Source organism: Trichomycterus rosablanca, chromosome 12, assembly GCF_030014385.1.
Source record: "Trichomycterus rosablanca isolate fTriRos1 chromosome 12, fTriRos1.hap1, whole genome shotgun sequence".
Taxonomy (NCBI): Eukaryota; Metazoa; Chordata; class Actinopteri; order Siluriformes; family Trichomycteridae; genus Trichomycterus; species Trichomycterus rosablanca.
The window spans coordinates 7,801,522-7,820,919 of NC_085999.1; the positions used below are offsets into that span (position 1 = coordinate 7,801,522).

General features: G+C 35.9%; 2 protein-coding genes across 2 annotated transcripts; both read left to right on the plus strand.

Moving 5' to 3' along the window:
- The first annotated feature begins 689 nt into the window (after positions 1 to 689).
- LOC134323841 (protein FAM237A-like) lies at positions 690 to 4,916 on the plus strand. Its single transcript, XM_063005384.1, has 4 exons — positions 690 to 1,013; positions 1,393 to 1,544; positions 3,202 to 3,607; positions 4,681 to 4,916. Exons 3-4 carry the CDS (start codon positions 3,220 to 3,222, stop codon positions 4,746 to 4,748), a joined length of 456 nt encoding a protein of 151 aa, XP_062861454.1. The 5' UTR covers positions 690 to 1,013; positions 1,393 to 1,544; positions 3,202 to 3,219; the 3' UTR covers positions 4,749 to 4,916.
- A 609-nt stretch (positions 4,917 to 5,525) lies between these two features.
- casp10 (caspase 10, apoptosis-related cysteine peptidase) lies at positions 5,526 to 16,977 on the plus strand. Its single transcript, XM_063006666.1, has 8 exons — positions 5,526 to 5,537; positions 9,787 to 10,064; positions 11,283 to 11,388; positions 11,548 to 11,683; positions 12,382 to 12,449; positions 12,808 to 12,925; positions 14,978 to 15,485; positions 16,812 to 16,977. Exons 1-8 carry the CDS (start codon positions 5,526 to 5,528, stop codon positions 16,975 to 16,977), a joined length of 1,392 nt encoding a protein of 463 aa, XP_062862736.1.
- Positions 16,978 to 19,398: the final 2,421 nt, after the last annotated feature.

The following is a 19,398-nucleotide window of genomic DNA, read 5'->3' on the forward strand; positions in this document are numbered from 1 at the left end:
TAAATAGCTGAATTCCTGCTGAAGGTGAAGCCTTGCCTGTAAGCCTGTAGTCTTTTAGTGTTGGTGCTGCACAGCTGCCTCTAGATGTATTCTTGTTCTTTCTGTGTCCAAATGGATTTCAAACTCTCAAAACATATAAAATGTGAAATTAGTGCTGTAAATTGTACCTAGGTGAGAATGAATAAGTAAATATTTAAGTGTGTAATAATCTGTGATCAGTCCAGGGTTATGTTGAACACAGGAAACATTGGTTATAGTATACATTTACATTACATTTAGCAGCTGAACAACTGAATATAAGTTGAGCAATTAAGGGTTAAGGGCCTTGCTCAAGAGCCCAGCAGTGGTAACTTGGCTTGAACGAGAGACTTTCTGATTACTAGTCCAGTATTTTAACCGCTGAGCTATCACTTCCCCAGAAGTTCCACACACAGTATAAATTGGAAGGACTTACCTAAGACACAGAGAGACACAGGCTGTTCTGGTCTTAGATCTGAACATCCTTTGGTGAACAGTATGTAAATCTTACAGTAGCCTCAGTCTATAGTTTTTTTCATATTCTTTGCAACTGTCAGGTGTGCCAAGTGCTTTACATGACTGTGTCATTGTCTTTCCTGTTCATAATGACTCTGAACTTATCAGTCTCTGCTAAATTGAATGAATGAAAATTCTGGTATTTTATTCCATTCATACATCTGTGACAGAAAGAAGGGGATTGTGCACTCATCATAATATTACTCGTAATGAACCTTTTACAGGTCCCAGTAAGCGGCTTTTCAGCATGAAGCGTACAACTCTGTCCCCAGGCAGTAATTACACAACCATCACTCATTCATGTGGCATTTTACTAAAAGCATGGACATGACACCGTGTGTGGAACTTAAAGGGGTGCTTTCATGAGACCCCCTGTGTAGACATGGACTCCTTAATACTCCTTAAGACACACTCAGCAAGTTTAAAGCTTGAACTCTGGGGAGATCAGAACCTTCAGCCTGTAGTGTTGGTGCACAAAGGTGAAGAAAAATATTTATATGGAAAAATATTAAAGACATTTTTATGATTGATCAATCAGTCCCGTAAACAAAACATCCACAAAATGCATTTCCTTTACACAAGGAGACTACTTTTCTCTTTTTTTTCAAATAAAAATGTAAAGATATTGGAGAAATATTTAACTTTTATTGCTGAAAAATGGATATAGAAAATGATATATAATGTTTATTTTCTGCTCATTTTTACGGGGTGCTGTTAAATCAATATGCATTTGCCATAAATAACTGTTGAGTAAAATGTATTTTATTACTTAAATAAAAATAAAATAAAATCCCTTTTATTAAATTATTTAAAGAATGGCAAAGCAAGTTCTAATTCTGACAGCAATAATTACTTTAGACACCTTCATATCAGCTTGAGTCAACACTAACAATCCTGTTAAGAGCATTGAGGGGCTTTTAATACCTGGACCACCCCCATAATAAGCCTGATGTTGGAGGGGAGATGCACAAATCAATTCTGCCAGAACAGTTCTCGCTGACATCTCCAGGGTAAGCCAATTTTTCTTTCTTCTTTTCTTATCTTTTTTTAATGCAGAATTGCATTTTTACATAATTATGATTCATTATTTCTTTGCAGTGTTCATTTGGATATATATAAATCATACATGTTAATTTAAACAACAAAACATCGGAAATTTAACTGTTTTGCATTTATATTTTTAATTTTTTTATTGAATTTATTATTTTAATATTTTATGTTGCAGGTATGTAAATAATAATTATACAGATTCAATGTCCAGATAAATGAAGCATTAATAGTTATTTTACTTTTTAATGTTTTATGAAAGTAAAAAATTACTTTTTACCAGTGCCAAATTAATCATTTAGGTGATTCTTTAAATCTATATAAATGGATTCAAGAACTTATATATAACCTAGATATATTTATAAAAATTGTGTTATTATTGTATTGCAGTTAAAATGTGGTTAAAATATATAGGTTTCTTATAGTTTTCATTATTTATAATGTTTTTATTGTTATTGTTACAGTACAATTTTATTGTTCTTGTTTATTATTATTTTATTGTTGTTTATTGTCAATTCTCTGGTGCAGAGTAAATTTATTCCAGTATTTACATCTGGACATTTTACTCTGTTCAATTGAAATAATTTGCTGTTTGCAGTGTTTATTTGGATTCATTTGACCATGAGCTTGTTGAACATCTTATTGCAAAGCCATCTTGAAGGAATTTTATATGCACTCAGTATGCATTCTATTCCTTCACATTGTTATGTTTTTTTTAAATTGCCAATACATCCCAATTCCCCAAACCGTAGGCTCTTCTTTTAACAAGCCAGTGCTAAATACATAAAGCTGGAACATGCTAGATTAAAGTATTTTTTACCACTAATGCAGGTGTCTTGAGACAATACTCTATCCGACCTTACCTTCCTCAGACACGGCCAACTGTGTCATTATTAGAGCACCCATCCTGACTGATGGTGGCATAGTATAACATTGTGCTGCTTCATTCCTGTAAAAAGTTTAGCTATTTAAATTCAATACAAATTCATAAGTAATTTCTTCACGCTCAATTATATTTACATTTCAGGGATTTGGCAAATACTTACCGACTTATAATTGCAAGTCCAGTAGAGTAACAGTACAGTACAGCCAATAGTACAGAGCCTCAACTGATCAACCTGATCTACCACTGCTCATAAAGGCAATGCGACCTGCACTTTTTTATTAGAATTTAAGTGTGTTTGAGTTGATGATCTTGTTTTTTAAACACTTTATTCTAAGAGATATTTGACTTTGAGATATTTGATTCTGAGATATTTGACTTTGAGATATTTGATTCTGAGATATTTGACTTTGAGATATTTGATTCTGAGATGTTTGACTGAGATATTTGACTTTGAGATATTTGATTTTGAGATGTTTGACTTTGAGATATTTGATTCTGAGATGTTTGATTCTGAGATATTTGATTCTGAGATGTTTGACTCTGAGATATTTGACTTTGAGATATTTGACTTTAAGATGTTTGACTGATATATTTGACTGAGATGTTTGACTTTGAGATATTTGATTCTGAGATGTTTGACTGAGATATTTGACTTTGAGATGTTTGACTTTGAGATATTTGACTTTGAGATGTTTGACTTTGAGATATTTGACTTTGAGCGTCTGTACTTGTAGGTATTTCACGGACATAAGATGGATGACGTAGGTCTGCGCACGCGCCTGCTCCTGTTGCTGCTGCTCGCGCTCATGTGTGCGTGCCCGCTGCAGGGCTTGAGCTCGGGTCACGTGGACCCGTTAACCCTGAGCCGCGTGGATGCGCACTGCTGGGAGCGTGCCACGGCGCTGCTGCTGGAGCTGCGCACCCCCCGAATAGCACACACTGTGTCCAGCTTCTGGGACCTGATGGTGTTTCTAAAGTCCTCAGACAACCGCAAGCACAGCGCTCTGTTCTGGGACCTGGCGCAGGTGTTCTGGGACCTGTACGTGGAGTGTGTTCAGTCCCGCAACCACGGACTGGGCAGACGGCACATCAGGCGCACAAAGAGACTCCTGGGGGGCACAAGTTCTCTCACTGCAGACAGTAAGTATAGAGAAATGGATGCGTTTAACAGGAAGAATTGTAAATAATTACTTATTTGGATATAAAAAATGCAATATTAAAGTTTTTATATTTTAAAAGATATCTAAAAGTAAAATTAACCATAAATGTGTTTTCTTTCACTTCCCAAAAACAAATAAAGGACAAATTGGCTACTTAAACTTACCTCTAGATTTGTGTGATAGGGATAGATATGTGTGAGCACCCAATGTTTGAGGGTGGCACCTGGATACAGCAATTAGTAAAAATCAATGACCAAAAATCATTAATCATAAAATCTAAATTAACCTTAAACTCTTCTTTTCACAAGCCAGTGGTAAATACATAAAGCTGGAACATGCTAGATTAAAGTATTTTTTTTACCACTAAAGCAGGTGCCTTGTGACAATACTCTATCCAACCTTACCTTCCTCAGACACGGCTATAGCTGTGTCCTTAGGAGCACCCATCCAAACTGATGGTGGCATAGTATAACATAGTGCTGCTTCATTTTGAAAGTGATCGTATTTTGTACATGTAGCCTAGTTCTTGACAAAAGACAAATTAAAAAAACTTTTATAATGCTAGATTAGCACTTGCCCCCTCTGACAAGTGTGCAGTCACAGGCCACTTCTTTTAACCTGCCAGCGGTGGGTTCTTACATGAAACCTGAATTGCTTAGGGGAGACCAAGATATGCCCTCCTTGAATCATTAACTCCTAATGTTTTTTATTTAAAACAACTTAAAATTGTGACCAAATACAATCTAAGCAACTGAAGGTTAAGGGCCTTGCTTAAGGGCTCTGCTTAAAGGCCCAGCAGTGGCAACCTGGCAGTGGTGCGGCTTGAGCCCCCAACATTCTTATTATTTTTTTACTACCTGTTCAGAGATGAAAATATGTAAAGAGATTAAGAAACATGGTATTATGTGTAAAATACCTATACAAATGCTTCAGCATCTAATACAAACAGCCCATTGTTTTTGGTTTAAATTACCAACATGCATCCTTCTTGCCAATGAATCTGACTGGGTCTGATTTTCAAATGTAATCTCTGTCTTTGTTTATTCCCTCTAGAGTCTTTTGTGCAGGAGATGAAGAGTCACTTATCAAAGTTGAAGAAGTTTACTCAGGCCTGGTTTTGAGTTCAGGTCCAGCATGATGGACAACAAGGTTTGCACCATGATGCCTATTGAAAACTCAGTGATTCAAAAAGTTTTTAACTACTAGGAAACAAAAAACTTTCCATAAAACATTTTCTACTTTTATGTGTTGAAAATGTTTCAAATAAAATGATTTGCATTATGTATTGTTTAGCCTAAGCCTGTGTACGAAGTGTCACTTCTTTATTGTTATATCTTATTGCTTTCGTCTTTAATCTTTTGCAAGCTTTCACAATCCTAATGTTTTAACTATTTACTCAGTAAATGTAGTACTAAACACAGTTTTACTCAAAGCTATCTAAGCCTGTCTGTCATAGGAAAGGGCTAAATGACATCATTTCACATCTCTGTTTTGTTTCTGGTCTAAATCTATTTTTGCACAATTTTGATGTAATGTTATTTGGGACACAGCTGCTGTTCAGTAACAGAGTTTTATGCTGATGGGCCTATATTATGTGCATTTAATGTTTTCATTTTCCCATTCATTGTATTTTCATTGTAGTTGCTCTACTTGTTCAAGGCAGGAAGGGTGTGAGGGGTGGAGACACATTCTTTTGCACACCTTCTTCCCAGTTTCACATTTGGTTAGGAGGAAGACATTAACAAAACACTTACTGGAACTGAAAGAACTCCTTCCAGGAACTCCATAAATCGTTCTACTTTAACCTATATACTGTATACACATATGTATATATGTATGTACTTTGAATGTACGAGAGAACAATCATATGTGTTTAAGCTGACGGAAAAGTGTCTATAATGGAAGATGAGGTAAGTGGCATTATTCACATGTACAGGTAAGATATTGTTACGTGAATTGCTAAGTTTTATGGAGTAAAACAGAAAAAGCTTCAGTGAGCTTATATATGTATGTACTATGCACTGTCAGTTTAGCACCGCTGTCTTTAACAGTCTTACGAATCTAAGAACATCTTATTCATAATACGTTCTTACGTAACTTACATTGACATAAAATATTACAAAGAGTCCTAAATGCTGTAGTTAAATAATCTGATAAATGTATTTTTTTAACACTGTCAGAAACATCAGGATTAGTGTTTAAGTTTGTTTGTGTTAAAGCTTCATTCACTTGGTATGTAGGTTATGCTTAAACTGAACTGCCTCATATTCAGTGTGGCGGCTTTAAATTGCAGAGTCATTCTTAAAGTTCTACCAATGTGACCTTATAATACCAAACTGACTGAATACCAGGCCTTATAATACCAAACTGACTAAATACCAGGCCTTATAATACCAAACTGACTGAATACCAGGCCTTATAATACCAAACTGACTAAATACCAGGCCATATAATACCAAACTGACTGAATACCAGGCCATATAATACCAAACTGACTAAATACCAGGCCATATAATACCAAACTGACTAAATACCAGGCCTTATAATACCAAACTGACTAAATACCAGGCCTTATTATACCAAACTGACTAAATACCAGGCCATATAATACCAAACTGACTGAATACCAGGCCTTATAATACCAAACTGACTAAATACCAGGCCATATAATACCAAACTGACTAAATACCAGGCCTTATAATACCAAACTGACTGAATACCAGGCCATGTAATACCAAACTGACTAAATACCAGGCCATATAATACCAAACTGACTAAATACCAGGCCTTATAATACCAAACTGACTAAATACCAGGCCATATAATACCAAACTGACTAAATACCAGGCCTTCTAATACCAAACTGACTAAATACCAAACCTTATAATACCAAACTGACTAAATACCAGGCCATATAATACCAAACTGACTAAATACCAGGCCTTATAATACCAAACTGACTAAATACCAGGCCATATAAACCAAACTGACTAAATACCAGGCCATATAATACCAAACTGACTAAATACCAAACCTTATAATACCAAACTGACTAAATACCAGGCCATATAATACCAAACTGACTAAATACCAAACCTTATAATACCAAACTGACTAAATACCAGGCCATATAATACCAAACTGACTAAATACCAAACCTTATAATACCAAACTGACTAAATACCAGGCCATATAATACCAAACTGACTAAATACCAGGCCTTATAATACCAAACTGACTAAATACCAGGCCATATAATACCAAACTGACTAAATACCAGGCCATATAATACCAAACTGACTAAATACCAGGCCTTATAATACCAAACTGACTAAATACCAGGCCATATAATACAAAACTGACTAAATACCAGGCCTTATAATACCAAACTGACTAAATACCAGGCCATATAATACCAAACTGACTAAATACCAGGCCTTATAATACCAAACTGACTAGATACCAGGCCTTATAATACCAAACTGACTAGATACCAGGCCTTATAATACCAAACTGACTAGATACCAGGCCATATAATACCAAACTGACTAGATACCAGGCCATATAATACCAAACTGACTAAATACCAGGCCTTATAATACCAAACTGACTAGATACCAGGCCTTATAATACCAAACTGACTAGATACCAGGCCTTATAATACCAAACTGACTAGATACCAGGCCTTATAATACCAAACTGACTAGATACCAGGCCATATAATACCAAACTGACTAAATACCAGGCCATATAATACCAAACTGACTAAATACCAGGCCATATAATACCAAACTGACTAAATACCAGGCCTTATAATACCAAACTGACTAAATACCAGGCCATATAATACCAAACTGACTAAATACCAGGCCATATAATACCAGACTAAACCAAGTCATTCAGGTGCCAATGAACAAGACTGAATTTGTATAAAATTGACTAACCTTTGTTTAAGGAATACAGCCAGTAGACATGTACATATTTGACGACTTAGTTTATTGTTTTATTACGGTTTCCTTTTGCAATTTTATGTTGGTTTTAAAAGTACTTTAGCACTTCAATTATTATATTTTCTACATTATATAAACATTAAATATAATAACAACATTTATACAAATAAACTTAATTGCAACTAAATGAATAAAAAATAATGAAAACACTGCCTCTAAAAATCTGCATTTAAGATAAAAAAAAATAATAAACACTAAAAAGAAGGGTTTTTTTTCTGTGTGGCAATGGCATGACGGATTTCTAGTTCAGGAAATTATTTACTGGAAGGCTGATTGTAAGTGTTCACATTGGTAATACAATGTTTATTTATGCATTTTCCTTAAAAGGTCTTTCGAATTATCTGTTTCACAGGTTGGCTTTAACAAATTTGCAATTTTAAACACTTTTAAAAAGTGGTACAACACATTATTTTGCAAATAAATTAATTCAGAGTGATTTTGAAGTGATTTTTCTACTTTCCCAACTTATAATACTTAGTTATGGCACATAGTTGAATCTAGAGACAGCAGAGTTTTTCCACTTAGTAATTTATGTTATGAAGTTCTATGGAGCAAAAATAATGCACTGCAATTATACTGCATTAGTAAATTAGGCCTTAGCTTATCCCCAAAACTAATGCTGATTAACTAAACTAAAACTGAAGTAAGTCATTAAAAACCCAAAACAGAAATTAACAAAGCTTTATAAAACACTAAAACTAAACTGAAATTCAACAAGTGAACAAAAGTAAATAAATAAAACTAATAAATCAAATGTGAATTATAATATTACCCATACTAATTTGACTAATAATTAACACTAATTAATTCTAAAGTTATTGATAAGGAACCTATTTGACCCTCCATATGTCAGACTCATCCAATCTGGCTATGTGGGCCCCCACCCAGTCGATAGCACAGCTGAGTTAGAGTTAGTCAGCATGTTAGTGGGTCTGGGTCTGGTTCCACTGTGTCAGGTGCAGCAGTGATGCTGTACGCTATAACTACACTGATAAAAATACAAACTGCTTTTTACATATGTACCTAAAACAAACAACTAGTGGAATTAACTACTGTATATGGGATTTTTTCTTATACTTTATTGTTAAAATAACTTTTACAAATGTTAATACTTTCACTAGTTTTTGAGGGGTTTTCATAAATATGCATAATACGGCCAAAATTTGAGTTATTTAATCCATACCCATTGTTTAAGCCATTTACAGCGTTAAGCAACTGAATAAACTGAAATAATAATTGTCATCTAAGATGATGTTGCTGAAACAGACATGACTGGCTATGAGGAGTGTGGTGGATGTGTTCACTCTCACTGCTTTTTCCAAGCCTGGATAAAATAAGAAGAGTTCAAGGGCACCCAGCATAAAACTGCGCCAGATCAGATATGCGACCCTTAAATAAGGGAGCAGCCAGAAGAAAAGACAAAAAAAAAAAAAAAAAAAAGAGCAAAGTCGAAATAAAAGCAGCTTGTTATGATTTAACTGTACATGCTTGACTATACAGTGTCAATTATGCTTTATTTATTTGCTATTTATGGCTTTTTGGTGTTTCTGGGACCACACAAAACCACACAAATTTCCTCATAGCATAAGGTGACAGTTTTTTTTTTTTTAAACTTGCTCCCCCACAATAAACTTATGAAAGAACCTACCTGTAAATACATTAAAGTTGTTTTTTGACAAATAAGTATATGTTCCAATCATTCAGTCATGATAAAGTTCAGAAATTATTCAGATTCCAAGACTGATATAACATAAACGTTGCTTACAAGTGTAAGTTCACTTTTTTTTTGTAAACATTAACTTTAAAGTAGTGTTTAATGATACAGTAATTAACTTTATCATTTCAGCCCCACAAAGTTGAATCAGTTCATCTGGACACAAGTTTGTTGTAGAGATACGTTTCGTCACTCAATCCGAATGACTTCTTCAGTCTGAAGAAGTGACTGAAGAAGTCATTCGGATTGCGTGGCGAAACGTATCTCTACAACAAACTTGTGTCCAGATGAACTGATTCAACTTTGTGGATTTGTGTACCTGGATTATTGAGCATGCATCAACAGATTTATAATTTCAGGTTTTCGTATTACACTTTCAGGCATGTACCTGAAAATATACTCCAGTTGGCTTACTTTGTTTTGTTTCATGACTAGGTGTTAGCATTTCAAGAGAAGCTGATCCAGGTGCAGGATTTCCTGAGCCAGTCTGAGGTTCAGGAGCTGGTGTTCCTTTGCAGTGATCTGCTCGAAAAAGACCTCAGCAGTGTGGGCTCTGCCACAGACCTTTTTTTACTGCTACAAAACAATGACCATCTGTCTGCAGAAGATACATCTCTGCTTGTTGAGCTCCTGAGCATCATCAAACGCCATGGACTAATTAAAAAACTTCAATTAGACAAACAACTTCCAGGCAATCGCATCTCCCTCTACAGGTCAGTGCAGTACAGTAATAGTAGACTTTGTATCCTGGTAATGTATTTGAAATTCTATTCATTTATTTATTATATGTTTACTTGTTTAAATTGTTATGTAGACTACAATATTATTTTATTCAAGTAGTAGTTGTTTTGTTGTAATTTCCAGTATATTGAATTATACAAACATTCTAAAAAAATTATTAGTCTTGACAAAATTATGGCAAAATTAAAAAAATGTGGTTGTAAAAACATATAATGTGTTTTTTTTTTATGGGAAATGCCATGTATGCAATTAAAATAAAAATGCTATTCTCTCATTAACTTTTTGGTACAGTACAAACAAATCTTTCAATTAAAATGTGTGTACATCACAATAATACAGCAGATTGGATAAACTGACTGAAACAACAACAATAATTTGGTAAATTGCATTATTTTGGGAAGATTAACTGGTATTTGACTATATTAATTCTATTATTATTCTGAATAATGAATATTGTATACAATACAGTTGGAGCAAATGAGTGATTAGCTGTTAAAGGTTCAAGAATTAACCCCACTTGCTATTTTACTGCTTTAGTAGCAGCTTGCACCAGACTAATTAAGTTCCACTTAATTACAGCTGTTGAAATGTGATATATTTTTGATAACTATTGTGACCCTAGCTGAGGAGTGGAATGTTAATTAGGTTATACAGTAGTAACATGGTGTAAAGAAGTAAAGGAAAATTTAAATTAATGTCAGTATGACATTAGCTTATTTGGTGGTTCTTTTGCAACGGTGTCAGAAGAGATAATTGGGTTATGAATGGTTTTTAGCTGCCAGATCAAGTGATAAGATTATTATTTTAGTTGTTTAAAACAGTATTGTATATATATATATATATATATAATTTTGGACATGTTCACTGTGGGGTGTACTCACTTATGTTGCCAGCTATTTAGACATTAATGGCTGTGTGTTGAGTTATTTTCAGAAGACAGTAAATCTACACTGCTATACAAGTTGTACACTGACTACTCTAAGTTATATCCAAGTTTTATTTCTATAGTGTTGTCCCATGAAAAGATATAATAAAATATTTGCAGAAATGTGAGGGGTGTACTCACTTTTGTGATACACTGTATATATACAGTATATATATAGAAGTACACACTGAGTGTAAAAACTCTGTTTTCTTTTGGAGCTTTTTTATAAAATTGTTTTATAAAATTGTACCCTTTGTCCACACAGAAAGCTGTTGTTTGAACTGGCCGAACAAATCTCAGAAGAAGATCTAAAGAGAATTAAGTTTTTGCTGTTTAAACATCTACCTCGTAGGATATTTAAATCAGACATGGTGAGTGTACACAGATAAATACATTAAATCACATATTTGCTAGTAGCTTCACATTTGTTATGTTGTTCTAGAACAATCATGAGCTAATGTAGAATGTTTAGAACAATGACTATAAATTCAAGTTCATTGTAACCACAAAATGTTATACCACATTTACAGACTATGTTACAGTTGTTAATGGAAATGGAGAAGAAGGCCCTCCTGAATGCTGAAAATTTGAACATTTTAGAAAGAATAATTGAAAAAACCTGCCCACTTTTAAAGCGAAATATAGACCAGTATAAAAAGCGAAGTGGTAAGTACTTGAAAATCTGCCCTTTGGTAAAGATAAGTGAAAAGTAATCTGTGTGTCTCATTGTCTTCTTACATTAATCACATGAGCATTTTCTAACACATTTTGTTTCTTAAGCTAAATGCATTAGTGACTGTTTTTGTAACAAAATAATCCAATACTCTATCCGGTCTTCCTTGCTTTAGACAAGGCCGGTTGTGTCTGTTGAACCCCCAGCCAGGCTGGTGGCACAGCCGAGACTCTTGACTCAGTATTTTGCTAGCGTATTAGACTGCTGTGCCATCCCAAATAACAAATCACAGCCTTTTCTTTTTATTGTCATTTACAGCATGTCAGAACTTGCTAGGCATGTGGTTTGTATAAAGACACAGAAAGCTACTCTCTATAGCTGACATTAATCACTAACAAGAAATAAAGATATCATGCCACAAAGATAAATGCAATTTCTACACCACATAATTATTAATCGGCTTGTTAATTGACTCATTAATTATTATAATTGTTTAAATGGTTATCTGTTTATGTAGAACCCGGTGGGCGAGCATTGTAGATCGCTGCATCATACGATGGTGTCTCTCATAATTCACTCTATAAATGGACACCAAATAAAAATAATCTGATCTGTCTAAAAATCTGTCAAACTTTAAATCTGTAGGATACATTCTCTTTAAAGTAAAATGATCTTTTGGATATTTCTCTAGGTGTCGCTGTTCAGAAGAATGTTGACCTAGATTTTCTGGACCTTTCAGTGGCCACAAAACCAGTTCAGGTATTAATTCATTATTTATTAGAATTTTCATTGTCATGTTTTACACATTTGGTTACAATTATATCAGGAAAGGTCAGGTTAAATTTTGTGTCTCCAATTCACCAAACTCACCTGTGTTTGGACTGTGGAAGAAAACTGGAGTTCCCAGAGGAAAGTAGTAGTGACAAGGACACTAGCAAAATGCAAAACAAGAGAAGAATCAGTCAGAAAGTATAAGGAGATAGAAACTATCTGTGGTCACCAACTGAAAAACTATTCCCTCTTTGGGGGTTGTCTTGCTGTTGCCTCTCCAGTGCACCTGTTATCATTGTGAAGTTGAATTTTGCTGAATCTTTTTTAATACATTTGTGTGCTGTAGACACTGGAGCAATATGTCATGAATGGTGATTGGAGAGGACACTGCCTTATTATTAACAACTACGACTTCTCGGCATATCCAAAATTAAAAAACAGAAAGGGGACAGACACAGATGAAAGTAAGCACTAAACTAAAATATCTAAATCAAATACTAAATATGAAGCATAGAAGCATGAGTGGTTCCTACATCAGAAGTCTTTCTGCTATGCATACACTTGAGTTTTGAAGGGCCATTTTCACTTGGCAAATACAGGGGTTGGACAAAATAACTGAAACACCTGTCATTTTAGTGTGGGAGGTTTCATGGCTAAATTGGACCAGTCTGGTGGCCAATCTTCATTAATTGCACATTGCACCAGTAAGAGCAGAGTGTGAAGGTTCAATTAGCAGGGTAAGAGCACAGTTTTGCTCAAAATATTGCAATGCACACAACATTAAGGGTGACATACCAGAGTTCAAAAGAGGACAAATTGTTGGTGCACGTCTTGCTGGCGCATCTGTGACCAAGACAGCAAGTCTTTGTGATGTATCAAGAGCCACGGTATCCAGGGTAATGTCAGCATACCACCAAGAAGGACAAACCACATCCAACAGGATTAACTGTGGACGCAAGAGGAAGCTGTCTGAAAGGGATGTTCGGGTGCTAACCCGGATTGTATCCAAAAAACATAAAACCACGGCTGCCCAAATCACGGCAGAATTAAATGTGCACCTCAACTCTCCTGTTTCCACCAGAACTGTCCGTCGGGAGCTCCACAGGGTCAATATACACGGCCGGGCTGCTATAGCCAAACCTTTGGTCACTCGTGCCAATGCCAAATGTCGGTTTCAATGGGGCAAGGAGCGCAAATCTTGGGCTGTGGACAATGTGAAACATGTATTGTTCTCTGATGAGTCCACCTTTACTGTTTTCCCCACATCCGGGAGAGTTACGGTGTGGAGAAGCCCCAAAGAAGCGTACCACCCAGACTGTTGCATGCCCAGAGTGAAGCATGGGGGTGGATCAGTGATGGTTTGGGCTGCCATATCATGGCATTCCCTTGGCCCAATACTTGTGCTAGATGGGCGCGTCACTGCCAAGGACTACCGAACCATTCTGGAGGACCATGTGCATCCAATGGCGGTGCCGTGTATCAGGATGACAATGCACCAATACACACAGCAAGACTGGTGAAAGATTGGTTTGATGAACATGAAAGTGAAGTTGAACATCTCCCATGGCCTGCACAGTCACCAGATCTAAATATTATTGAGCCACTTTGGGGTGTTTTGGAGAAGCGAGTCAGGAAACGTTTTCCTCCACCAGCATCACGTAGTGACCTGGCCACTATCCTGCAAGAAGAATGGCTTAAAATCCCTCTGACCACTGTGCAGGACTTGTATATGTCATTTCCAAGACGAATTGACGCTGTATTGGCCGCAAAAGGAGGCCCTACACCATACTAATAAATTATTGTGGTCTAAAACCAGGTGTTTCAGTTATTTTGTCCAACCCCTGTAGATAGATCGGTACACCCACCTCATACTACCTGCCACCAGCAGAGGGAAATTCAGGACAACAAGCAGTAGAGCTATACAAATGACATGTTCCAGAGGCTCTAGCGCCGTTATACAAACCGGCTCTTAAGATAGACTCGGCTATGGACCAGGTGGAGCTGAACAGAGTGGGTGACACACCTGTGACTGAGCTGAGATCTGGTTTATTTGAAGGCAACTCTTGTTTGTTCCATCAGGTCCTATTAGATTTCGGGCAGCACCAATGAAGCGGGGCCTGTTGACTATACCTCTTGACACCCTACTACCTGTTTCATCCATTGATGGTCAATTCTTGTCATCCTGTATTGCTACCCATTACTATGCATCTGGGTAACCATGTTGAAATCCTAAAATGCATGTGCTCAGATTCCCTCTGAGGTTCTTCATACCAAAGGGGAATCAAAGCGAGGCCCTTCTTGTTGAGTGACTTTGCAACCCACTTCGTCACCATGCCATCTAATACTTTAAATTATTCATTCTAGAATCACTCATTCTTGTTCAATCTTGTTCAGTGGCTACAGGCTGGAAACCACTTCTCTAAAGTCACGACATTGTCAATGTGTTTATCAAAAAAGTACTTTAATCACTCACTGTTTTGTTTTGTGTGTGTGTGTGTGTGTGTGTGTGTGTACAGAAAGTTTAAAAGCTATATTCCAGTGGCTTGGTTTTCAAATAAACACAGTGCGGGACTGCAGTAGAGAGAATATGCTGAAGGCCATGGATGACTTGCGGACTCAGGATCACTCTAAGGCCGACTGTGTGGTGTGCTGTGTGTTGAGTCATGGCTATGATGGTGGTGTATTTGGGGTGGATGGAAATAAGGTTGCAGTAAAAGAGCTGACAGAGCCACTATTCGGACATAATTGTCGCTCCCTTAGCCAAAAGCCCAAACTCTTCTTTATCCAAGCCTGTCAAGGTAAAAATGAGCATCCAGCGGACTTTCTGCAGTCCGATAGCTCAAAAGACAGCTCAGAGTCTGGTATTGTTTGTGATGCTGTCCCTTTCATCGAGTCTATACCAGCAGGGGCTGACTTCTTAATATCCATGGCCACATTGTCGCAATATGTTTCATTCAGAGACACAAAAATGGGAACCTGGTTCATACAGTCACTGTGTGAGAACCTGCAGAAGCTGGTGCCAAGGTGAGAGCACACCAATCATACACGGGTATTAAACTGAATCATATACTGTTGTTGGAGCTAATCACCTAATGGGTCTTGTTAAAGTGATTAAAAACATCACCTAAGCCAAAGTGTTTAAAACATCATGAAAATATTTGTTTGACGTCAATACATTTATATGATCAACACATACAGTATAATGAAACAAATCACAAGTTTGAGCTTAAATGTATTATTAATATTAGGCCTTTTCAGTTGAAACTTATCAAGGCCTTTTTATGGGTAAATATCGCTGATCTATAGGCCCTAAAAGTTTCAGTTTATTTCAGCTCTCCTCAGAACAGAATCCTAAAAGTTCTGTGGCTTATTTATATGGTTTTGAGAATTTGTGGCCAACTTTTCTTGTGCTTTTGGGTCAATAGAGGTGTATGTCTAGGAGTTCAGGAATAGAGACCGTCAGTGTTTAGTATGCGCCTTTCTGCGCAAACTGAAACCTCACTGCCTGCTGCCACTAAATCTTGCTGCAGGTCTTTTGCAGTTACTCAAGGGTGTTTGACCACCTAGCAATCTGGTGGCAGAGGGTGATTTCTTTTTTGCAACGTCCAGGTAGTGTAGCCAGTGTTCCTTTAAATTTGAATTTGCATACTATGCTTCTAAGCGTGTCTCTAGGAATATTAAGGGCCTTTTCCATGTTTTTGTATTCTTTTTCTTTTTTTTGAGCAAGGCAATAATTATCTCTTAAACCCCACATTTAGAGAAACAAACACCACAGTCACCACAGAAACCACTTGCTATATTAGCTGAGCTTTTTAAATTGTTCCTGTTTAATTTGTTTATTGCAAACACCTAAAAGTTTGTAAGTTTTGCTAATGAACATAATTTGCAAAGGGGGTTGAACAATTTTGATTGCAACTGTACATACTATATATTGTGAAAAAAATGAACAAGCTCCTCCATTTTTGCTTTAACTACTGACTGGTTGAGGCTTCTGCACAAAGGATCATTAATTCACCAGGTAGCATTGCATTACTTTAGCAATACCGCTCTCTGTGTGGCCCCATCTGAAAAAAGCAGTCAGTGACTGTGCGCTTGTCGAAAGTGGAGTGCAGCTCTCCTCTGTCAGGATGGGAAATTGAATAGGACTAGATTGTGAGAAAAAGTAGAAAAAGTAAAACTGGAATAAAAAAATACATTTTATTGTTACATTTTATTAATGATTAATAGACAACACCAAAGACATATTTAATGTTTTTAAAATCATTAATCATAAGCATAAACATTTAACATAAGCAAAGAAAATGATTGTACATATGCTATATTTTAACTTTTTATATTTTGTCTTCATAGTGGTAATGATCTGCTGTCCATACTGACGGAAGTGAATAGAGATGTGAGTCAGAAAAACGCTGACATAAAAGGCAACAGGAAGCAAATGCCAAAGCCAGAATACACTCTGAGAAAGAAAGTTGTTTTCCCTGTTCCAAAAAACTGTCCTCCCTTACTTCTTAATTAATCATCATTTATATAGTTTACTACCAAACACCTACAGTGTATTGTGTGTCAGAATTTATGTCACACAAGACTGTTGGTTGTAAAAATTTGCTGATTAGTACTGTAGTTCATTTCTCTGTTTACTGTTTACTGGTGTGTCTTTTTAAAATGGGGTGAGTGATCCTGTGTACCTGAAATCTCTTGTACCAAAGCCATTACATTTAAATTTACTTAAATATTGTCATACTAAATGTGAAACAACAAATTATAAGTTAAAATTTTGTGAAAACCTAAAGAAAGTGTGCTTAAAATTTTACTTTTATGTATATTTTTGATTGATTTGGTTTATTTACGTATACTTTTAATCACACCATTTATTTGATCAGTCCTTAATTGTTGTTGCCTTCAGATTTTCCCAGTTTATTCTCAGGTTCTGTTTTGGCCATGAAATTTGAGAGCCATAATAAAAAAAGACTTAGCAGACAAGTTTGTTGATAGCGTGTAGAGTAATGTCACGTATTTACAATTACATTTTCAGCATTCAGCAAACGCTTTTTATCCAAAGCGACTTACACAATGAGCTGAACACAATGAGCAATTGAGGGTTAAGGGCCTTGCTCAGGGACCCAACAGTGGCAACTTGGTGGTGGCGGGGCTTGAACCGGCAACCTTCTGTTTACAAGCCCAGTACCTTAAATCACTGTCTATTTAAAAATACACATACCAAAAATATAATAAACAAACATTTTCTTTGCCAGCATAATATAGTTATGTTATAGTATTTTGGACAGTGATGAAATGCTGAGTAACATCAGTGAACAATTATGGAGATGAAAGTAAAGCAGCACATAAATGTAGCACATAAATGTAGAAATACTTCATGATAATTTAACAGAGTGGCATTTGGCTTGTAAAAAGTTATTTCTGGTGGTCAAATAAAATGAAATATTTGTGTTGTTTACAGCAATTCTTTATCCAATTATTGATGGTGAACATAATGCATAAAAAAGTTGTTTATTTTTTTATATGCCTTGGTATTTTATGCAGATTTCTAGTGGGGTAAATTGTGTGAAGTTGATATTACACAACTAAGCAAACCACACTGAAATAAACATAGGCTTATGCTAATTAGTGCCTTCACGTCTTGTAATAAATACCTCAAAGTTGGTGTCTGTATCTTGTTTGTTTGACTTAAGGTGTAATGCATGAATGTGGTTCTTGGACAAGCATAACTAAAATATTTTGCACTCAAGTCTTAGACTATTGAAAAGTAAGCACACATAATTAGGTGATCACATTGCAAATGACCAATTTTGTCATGTGCAACATTGTATAAAGGTAACCAGACTGTAAGACTTGGTCTGGAAAGTTGGGTATTTCTGTAAATCAGTGGTGCCAGTAACATGGTTAAGACGGCCAGTTCCTGCAGCAGAAAACATGCCTACATCATCACTGACCCACTCCAATGCTTGTCTGTGGGTTTAGTAATCATCTGGTCATCTTCCTGCACCAGACAAACTGCTGATCCATAAGGCCAGAAAGTTTTGATTTGTAACTCCATAGAATTGTGTCCCAGATATATCAAAATTCCTTCTAACGTATTCCAGTCAACTCTTCCTGTGCTTCTTGGTCAAGAGTCGCATGCATTCCAGAGTCCAGCCATAAAGTTTTTCGTTGTAAAGTAATTTTATAGCCATTGCCCTTTTGGTGCAATAAAATTATCTTCTCTCTCAGCTTCTGTGACCGCTCCTTTGTTTTCCATAGTCGCAACATGTCTTAAACATATCTGTGAGTGTTTATTTAGCACATCACAGCTTTAGGAAATTAAGATTTGTTATTGATTCTCAGTGGCTTAATCATATTGTAACCCAACTTTAGGTTATACAGACTAGCAGTAGGTGCTGAGTAACTGTGACATGGCAGTATTAACAAAATATCTCACTACTGTATAAAAAAGTATAAGCTATAAATAATTTCTTTAGGGGTTTAATATTTCTGACTGCAACTGTACAAAAATAAATAAATATATTCTCCAGGACCTGGGTAGTAACTTATTAATGTTTGCTACAATGGCAAATGAGGCAGACAAGAAAGTGCAAGGTACAGCCATCTTTAGCATGACTGGGATTGTTGCTAAAGCTGGGTAAAAAGCTGATGAAAATGTATTTGTGGTTATTACTATAAAAATCCTCAAAACAAGTGATTATGATTATTGCCAAATTACATTTTTTATAAATTAAATGTAACCATTTATATTTGTTTTCATTTATATTTTACCTGAATAAAAACACTGATCAGCCATAACATTAAAACCACCCTTTCTACACTCACTGTCCATTTTATCAGCTCCACTTACCATATAGAAGCATTTTGAAGTTCTACAGTTATTGACTGTAGTCCATCTGCTTCTCTACATACTTTTTTTAGCCTGCTTTCACGCTGT